This window comes from Carlito syrichta, unplaced genomic scaffold (genome assembly GCF_000164805.1).
Source record: "Carlito syrichta isolate Samal-C Ts95f unplaced genomic scaffold, Tarsius_syrichta-2.0.1 Scaffold303433, whole genome shotgun sequence".
NCBI lineage: Eukaryota > Metazoa > Chordata > Mammalia > Primates > Tarsiidae > Carlito > Carlito syrichta.
The window spans coordinates 31,465-39,641 of record NW_007247529.1 but is presented as its reverse complement, the minus strand read 5'-3'; the positions used below and the strand labels follow the sequence as shown (position 1 = coordinate 39,641).

Below are 8,177 nucleotides of genomic sequence, written 5' to 3'. Positions count from 1 at the left end.
TCAGAAGGCTTTTCCACAACATCCTTGGATAACTCTGTCCCTAATCTGTTTAGTTCTAACTCCATAGATGATAAGGTTGAGCATGGGTGGTACCAGTAGATACAGATTAGCCAATAGGACGGGTACCAGTCGGGGCACATGGTGACCAAAGCGGTGGGTTAGGAAAGTAAAAAGGGCTGGGATATAAAAAGCCAAGATGACACAGATATGAGAGGCACACGTGCCAAAAGCCTTGAGGCAGGCTTCACCTGAGGGCAATCGAAGCACAGCTCTCAAAATCATTATATATGACATACTGATGACAACTATATCAAAGCCAACCACAGAGAAGGCCACAAAGAGCCCATATCCACGATTTATTCTAGTATCAGCACACACCAACTTCAGCACAGCCATATGCTTACAGTATGACTGGGGAATGACTTGGTTGTGGCAGAAGGGCATCCTAGACATCATGAAGCAGAAAGGGCTCACCCATAGCAGTCCTCTCATCATCACAGCAGCCCCTAGTTTGGTCACGACTGATGGGGTCAGGATGCTAGAGTGCTGGAGTGGGAAGCAGATAGCCACAAAGCGGTCTAAGGCCATAGCCATGAGTACCCCAGACCCCACAGAAGAAAAGGCATGGATGAAGAACACTTGGGTGAGGCAGGCATGGTAGTCAATCTCATGAGCATGAAACCAGAATATGGCCAACATTTTAGGTTGTGTGGAGGAGGAGAGGACCAGGTCAGTGACAGCCAGCATGGCCAGAAAGAGGTACATGGGCTCATACAATGTGTGGTCAATTCGGATTATATGAAGGAGAGTGATATTTCCAATGACAGCCACAACATACATGGCACAGAATGGAAAGGTAATCCAAAACTGGGAGTTTTCCAGACCTGGGATTCCAAGCAGCATGAAGAACACAGGATGAGAAGAGTTGTTCCCTGGAGACAGCACAATGGAATGGTTAATATGTTTTCTGTTGTGATGGTAATCTACACTCTGTAAATGATAGCAATCAAAGCAAGTATTATCATTCTTTGTAAGTTTTTTACAAGTCAGTCAGGTTTAAAGGTAAACTGGAATAATTTCATCTGTTTTGCTAAATGTAGTTTTGCAATATAAAACAATGCTACTTATTATTTATTTATGTTCATGTCATTCAAAAGGCAGTAAAAAATACCAGCTGTAATTGTAATTATTTTTAAGACAACATTTTTCTTGAAAATAGACTTTGCTAAATGCAAACCATTAATGCCAATAATGTCATAGTGATTCTTGCACTTATGTTTTTTAGAACTTACAGCCAATTTGTTCAATCTTTCCCACAGGTCTTTTTATCCCTCTGTTAAGCTGTTTGAGCAACTTTTCATAGTAGGAAGCTAATATAACCTACAGGCCTATAGCAATTTATGTATTGATGTTGAATTAGCTTTGACTCTAGGACTGTTACCTTGAGGGTTTGGTCTGAAAGATAACTTAAAGACCAATTGTACACCTGCAACTTAAAATATTCTCCTTAGTGTAGGCTCCTCCATATATAATATATATTAACATTACGGTATACAAGTCAGGATTAGGTACATAAATGACCTATGTACAGGTGAAGTTTGGGCTTCCCATTGGTCCTCATTTAGGCTCCTCCTAAATCAAAGGTTAGCAAACTGTTTTCTGTAAAAAGTCAGATTAAGAAAATTTGAGGAAATGTGTCATACTGTCTCTTTTGTGACTAGTTAGTTTAGCCATTGTGAAAAGAGCCATAGTCAATAAATAAATTTGTGAATGTGGCTATATTTCAATTAAACTTTATTTACAAAAACAAGTTGCAAGCAGGATTTGGTCTGTAGGCTATAGTTTGCCAATCCCTGTTCTAGATAATTTTTTTTATATTTAGTTACCTCAAAACCTTACACTTTTCCTTGTACCTCTGTGCTTTGTACAGAGCAGGAGTTTTTTTAAATGCTAAAGTAATAAATAACTATCATCATTCAGTGGCAACAGACTTATTAACTGATTAACAATAGACCCTTTATAACTCAATCTTGATTTCATGACCACAGGACAGTACTGACCATTTCTCCTTCAAGAGATTTCCCTGCTGTTAGTGACTATTGTGTGAATGTCATCCTCTGTCTGTACCTGCCTTACCTGGGGTGATTCCACCCTCTGATCTCTCTGGTGACGACTACCTATCTCAGAATGGATGGCACAAACCTAGGTTGGTTCTTACTCACCTTTTTGCTATTGAAACTCAGCAGTCCTGTGCTTTGGTTGGAAGCCTCAGTTCTTACCTCCCTCATAGCAGAAACAGCTGGGTAAGAAGAGTATCTCTTCAATTCCCCTTTAACAAGTAACCTCTGTCAACAAATATCTTCTTTAGCTAGACCAAATTGGTCCTAAAAAGGGTTTCTTCAGATCCAAAGAAAGGCCTAGACTCTTTCTAATTTTCTCCAGATTTATTTTTTTAAAAAGGGAGAAGTGGAACTTGGACTTTATAAGACCTGTTCTGTACCAAATTCTTAACTATTCTACCTAGATAATAGCTACAGGTTTGCTCAAAACAAGTAATCTAGCCAGGCTCGGTGGCGCAGCCTGTAATCCTGTGCCTTTGGGAGGCTGAGGTGAGTGGATTGCCTGAGCCTGCGGGTTCGAGACCCACCCGAGCAGCGAGACTTCATCTCTACAATAAATCAAAAAAATCAGCCAGGTGTGGTAGCGCATGTCTGTAATTCCGGCTACTTGGAAGGCTGAGGCGGAAGGATCGCCAGAGCCCAGCAGGTCGAGGCTGCGGTGGCTGGGAGCAGTCATTGCACTCCAGTCTGGGCGACAGAGTGAGACTCCAATTCAAAAAAAAAAAAACCAAGTAATCCTATCTAGAGTGTGGTGAAAATTTAAAACTACACTTAGCTGGGACTCTATTCCGTTTTGCCTGGTTTGGTATTTCCAAAATGTCTTTTATATTCTATTTGAGTCAGAGGCTCCCTCCTTACTTCTTTTTGCCCCATTTATTCACCTTGCATTTGTGGGGACACAGTCCCTCAGGCTCAGTGGACCCAGAAAATCATATTTAGACTATTCTCACTGCTGTGCCAGTCAATATAAGAGGTGTTGGGTAAAGGTACAGTTTCAATAAGTATATAATTATCGCTGATAAATTGTGGAAGGAGTTGCTATTTTTCAAGGTACATCACTACAGGCTTTTAAATATTATTGTTTTTAAGTCACACAAAACCTTTACATCCTCATTTTGCAGTCAGAAAAACAATTTAGTTACAGAATTTGCCCAAGATCACACAATACACAAGTGTCTGGGTATACCACTGTCCATTTAGTGCTCTTAGTGGTACACGTTAACCATGGTAGGTATTCATTGATTGGGAATGCCACCCTGGTTTGGTAATGCAGAGATTTTTGCCCTGCAGTGATAAAAGCAGATGCCAAGAGGACTTGCACAATTGTCTACTGGATTAAAGGTGGCTCTGAATTTGGACTCAGGACCCCTGCTACTTCATTGTATTGGACCCTCTAGAACAAGCTTGTACCTGGATACCTGGCATCTCTGGGCACTTGCTGCTTTCTCTGGAATGCTGTCTTTATTTGTTTTTGCTCATGAGTCATAATGGAGAACACTCCTGTTCTACAAACTCTTTTGGGGATGGTGACTCTCTCCATGACCATGTCTCACAATCTAGAGCCCCTTTCAAAATCTAGTTCCTCTCTTGCTTTTCACTCATACCCCAGACTGCCTCATGGCCTTTTCAAGCCTGAGCTCCCCCACAAAGTGACACCTCTCAGTCTTCTTCATTCCTCATTCTGCTAGCTCTGATTTTCCGCTCTCAGATTTTCTTTCTTTTATATGCAATGGAGGAGCAGAGAAGACCACCAATCTGAATTTTGAGATGGGAACTTTGACAAGTGGCACTTTTTCCTCTAGGCATTTCCTATTCTCATCTATATAAACTAGTGCCCTCCACTGTCAGAAATTCCCTTGTTTATCCTCCCTCACAGACTTTTGAATTTAACACATACAGAGTTAGTGCTAAAAGTCATATGGGCAAGGACTAAACTAATCCTCAGTCATTTTTGCCCAGTAGTGAGGTTTCAATAAGGGAAGCACAGATTATCAGCTTGCTGCTGGGTTGAAGGATGGAAATGTGCATTTCCCTAAGAGGTAGGAAAATGAACAATATAATTTGCCCTTTTGCCCAGCACTCTTTCCTCCTGTATACTGCTATTAAATAGTTTATTTTTCCCCCCACTGGCTAGAATTCTTATAAGGCTAGTTCATACTAACGTTGGAATTGTAAATTGTAATGTCCTTTTCAAACATTATAAGTAGGGCGATTACACTTTGAACTTCAGATTCAGCTTCTTTCCAAATAAAATCTAACTTGTAAAACCTGTGTGTAGTTTTTGTTTCGGGAAAATGATGACAAGAATCATGTTCTCCCATTGAGTAGGACTCAGTTTTTACCTATATGAATGGGTATGAGTTCAAGATACTACTGTTCACAGGTTCTGTTGGACTTCAATTACTCCACACATTATGTGAAAATAATTATGTCTTTCAGTCAGCCATGTTACTCAAGTCAGTGAAGGGATAAAGGGAAAAATTAAATGAGGTCTTGCTAAGGAATAGCTTCAGGGAAATTCAGACTGTTTTCTCACTTTGGAGTATCTGAAACTAAGGCGTATAGCAATAATGCTGGAGAGGGTGGGGCTCAGAGCCTACCTTCGTCATGGAGTTCAACACTGCATGGAAGCAGTTTTCCTACCTTGCTGGGGTATCCCTAGAGGACACTGTGGGAGCACTGAGTCTTCTCTCATTTCCAGATCAGTGGTCACAGATCTCTGGACCTGACGTCTGCATAGTGTTTTGCCTGCCTTTATGCTTCTTGGAGACTCTGTGAGTTCTACTGCTCTCTGGGAAGAACAGAGGTGCCTGAAGCACAAGGAATTACTCACCTTGAGTTCTGTCTGTGAACAGGCAGGGCATGAACAAAAGCAGATCTGACAAGCTCCTGGGATACAGCCTTTGGCAGAAACTTCAGATCACAGCCTGTTTAAGGGATTATATCTGCCCTTTCTCCTTCCTCAGTGGGACACAGGGGAAGGGTTAGTTCTTTCACTCTCATTGAGTCCCACTGTCTTTTATCTACACTGGCTTCCTCTGAGTCAGGAGACTCCAGCTAGAAGCATTAACCCTTATATTTCCTTTCTCTTCTGTATACACAAATTAAAAGCAGGATGTTTGAATGCACATGCAAGAAGGTGTGTTGTTAAGATCACATGAGTTTTTTCAGTCTGAGAATGTATGTATGTCCAGTTGAAGAGATATTTCATGCAATATGAAAGTGTGTTGAAACATTATGTAAGTTGATGTGTGTATCTGAGAGGTATATGCATCAGTGATTGGATCTGCATATAAGTGTGTATGTGTATAAGCATGTGCATATGTGAAATTATGAATTATTGTTCAAGTATGTGTAATTAGTGTGCTACCATCATGCTGTGAGACAAAGTCACAGAATTCACATGCTTTGTGAAGACATCTGCCTAGTTATGTACCTGATATACCTCACAAAATATAAAACTCAGCATACATTTAAGAAAGAAAAATGACACACAAACTACTAGAGTTCTCAGGTTACATTAATGTGGCTATATCATCATCATAGTCACAAAGGTCATTTTTTTTACATTTTAAATATCAGGATCACAAAATCAGAAGTATAACATTTCTGCAAGAGAGTCCAGATTACAGGAAATATTTATTACTTCGGAGATCAGGTTGACATACATTGGGATTTTGGATTTAATCTCTGGTTGCAAATTTTCTTTTGTTTCTTTTAGCTTCAGTTTGTAACATATCAGTGTAATGAAAACAGAATCAAGTTGTACAAAAGCAGGCTATGAGCTGGATTTGCCTCTACATGTAGTTTGCATGTGTATGTGAATATAGCTTGTACAGATAATGCTATGTGGATCCAAGTATTGTACTACCATGAAATGTTAAGTGTATTAAAATTATCTGCACTGGTATTCAAGTCATATGTGTGAATGTGTCAACATTCAAGTAATAAAGTATGTGTGTATAAGTGTTTAGAGGTGTGTGAATTTATTTTTACTACCGTATAGAAGTGTAAATATGTGCATTCTGTGTGCATGCACACCTATTTTTATAGGCTTATATGGAAGTATGTGCATGAGTGAAACTGGATAAGCATCCATACATCCATACTCAGATCCTATATGTGCATTTTTTTAATGCCCACTGCTGTGTGGAATTTACCTATGAAAATATAGATGTAAAGATGGAGTGACATCATGCCCTATAGTGTTGTAACACATTTTGGGACCATCTATTTATTTGGATTATCTGCATCCCTTTCCACTTCTAAATAATGACTATTATTTTCTGAAGGTGTGCCTCTTTTGTATAGGACAATGGACATTGTATTTTGACCAGTGGAGAGTGGTTTCCACCTGCAATGGCTGCTCAGAGTTGAAGCATGAGTTCACATAGAATTAGGAAGTGAGCTGAGAAGTATTTCTATTAGTGCACAAATCTAACTTTTATTTTCATCATTGGCCTCTATTGCTGCTTATTGCTACTGTAACAAATTACCACAAACAGTGACCTGAGAAAACACAAATCTATTATATTTCATTTTTGGAAGTCAGAAGTTTGAAACAGGTCTCATTTGACTAACAAACTGTCAACAGGACTGAATTTTAGGAAGCCCTGGGGAAAACTTCTTGGAAACTTGACCCTACAGTGGATCAAGTCTTTCTCATATCACATCACATCATTCTGACATCGAAGCTTCTGCCTACATCTTTCACATTTAAAGGAACCTGTGATTACATTAGGATCACTCAAGTAATCCAGGATAATCTCCTTATCTTGAAGTCATTTTATTAGCAAACTTACCTCCATCTTGTCACATAACATGTCACATTCACTTTCCAGGAATCAGGTCATTAACCTCTAGGAGGTTATTATTCTGTCTACAACAGTCCCTGGTTTTTAAAGTAGAAGTGAGCATTAGAGAATTGTCAAAGAAACCAAGCTAAAGGATTCCAGAACACATGGGAGCTACTTCTTGATAATCACCAAAATTGCAAAGAGCAAAACACTAATTGTTAAACATAATAAAGAAGAATCATAATCTAGATTTCTGAAGTTAGCATAGAGAAATTAGGATTACAACATAATTCAATGAATTTAACCTTACAAGTTCTGATTATAGGATATATTCACAGCACTTAAAAATTAAGTTCGCACAAGTTTCAGCAAAGCAAAAGAAACCATTAAGAGAGCAGACAGACAGCCCATAGAATGGGAAAAAATATTTGCCAACTGTATATCTGACAAAGGCCTAACATTTAGGATTTATAAGGAACTCAAATGTTCCAAAAGGAAAAGCACAAACAGCCCCATTAAAAAGTGGGCAAAATACATGAATAGACATTTCTCAAAAGAAGATATATGGGCAGCCAACAGACACATGAAAAGTGATCAGCCTCACTCATCATCAGAGAAATGCAAATCAAAACCACATTGAGATACCAGCTAACCCCAGTAAGAATGGCCATCATTAATAAAACAAACAACAAGATGCTAATGAGGATGCGGAGAAAAAGGAATGCTTCTACACTGTTGGTGGAAATGCAAACTAGTGCAACCTCTCTGTAAGACAGTGTGGAGGTCTTTGAAAGAACTAGACATTGACCTTCCATATGACTCAGCAATTCCCCTATTGGGTATATACCCAGAGGAACTCAAATCATTCTACAAAAAAAGATACCTGCACACGTATGTTTGTTGCACTCTATTCACAATAGCAAAAACATGGAACCAGCCATGTTGCCCATCAAAGCTGGACTGGATTAAAAAAATGTGGTACATATACACAAGGGAATATTATGCAGCCATAAAGACAAACAAACATATGGACTTCACATAACTTGGATGGATTTAGAGTCGATCATACTCAGTGATCTATCACAGAAACAAAGAACGGACTACCATATGTTCTCACTCATAAGCGAACCTTGAACAATTATACTGCTATAAGAAAGGGATTGGCAGGGAAACTGTTGGGGGGATGGGACTGGCAGTTGAGGGAAACTGCTAGGGGAGGGAGAAAACATACCCCATCAATAGAGTACCTCCGTAATCAACG

The 8,177-nt window shown here is 39.3% G+C and overlaps 1 protein-coding gene across 1 annotated transcript; it reads right to left on the bottom strand.

Moving 5' to 3' along the window:
- On the bottom strand, positions 1-3,793 carry LOC103260925 (olfactory receptor 52R1-like). The gene is made up of 2 exons (XM_021712616.1): positions 3,725-3,793; positions 1-990 (listed from the first exon to the last, which is right to left on the bottom strand). Exons 1-2 carry the CDS (start codon positions 3,791-3,793, stop codon positions 1-3), a joined length of 1,059 nt encoding a protein of 352 aa, XP_021568291.1.
- Positions 3,794-8,177: the final 4,384 nt, after the last annotated feature.

Bases quoted from the DNA above. Each gene is read 5' to 3' on its own strand.
- LOC103260925 (XM_021712616.1), bottom strand. From the start codon at position 3,793: ATGAAGAAGACTGAGAGGTGTCACTTTGTGGGGGAGCTCAGGCTTGAA. The intron at 991-3,724 runs GTATGAGTGAAA...TATCATTTACAG, and splicing joins AGGCCATGAGGCAGTCTGGG to AGTGTAGATTACCATCACAA.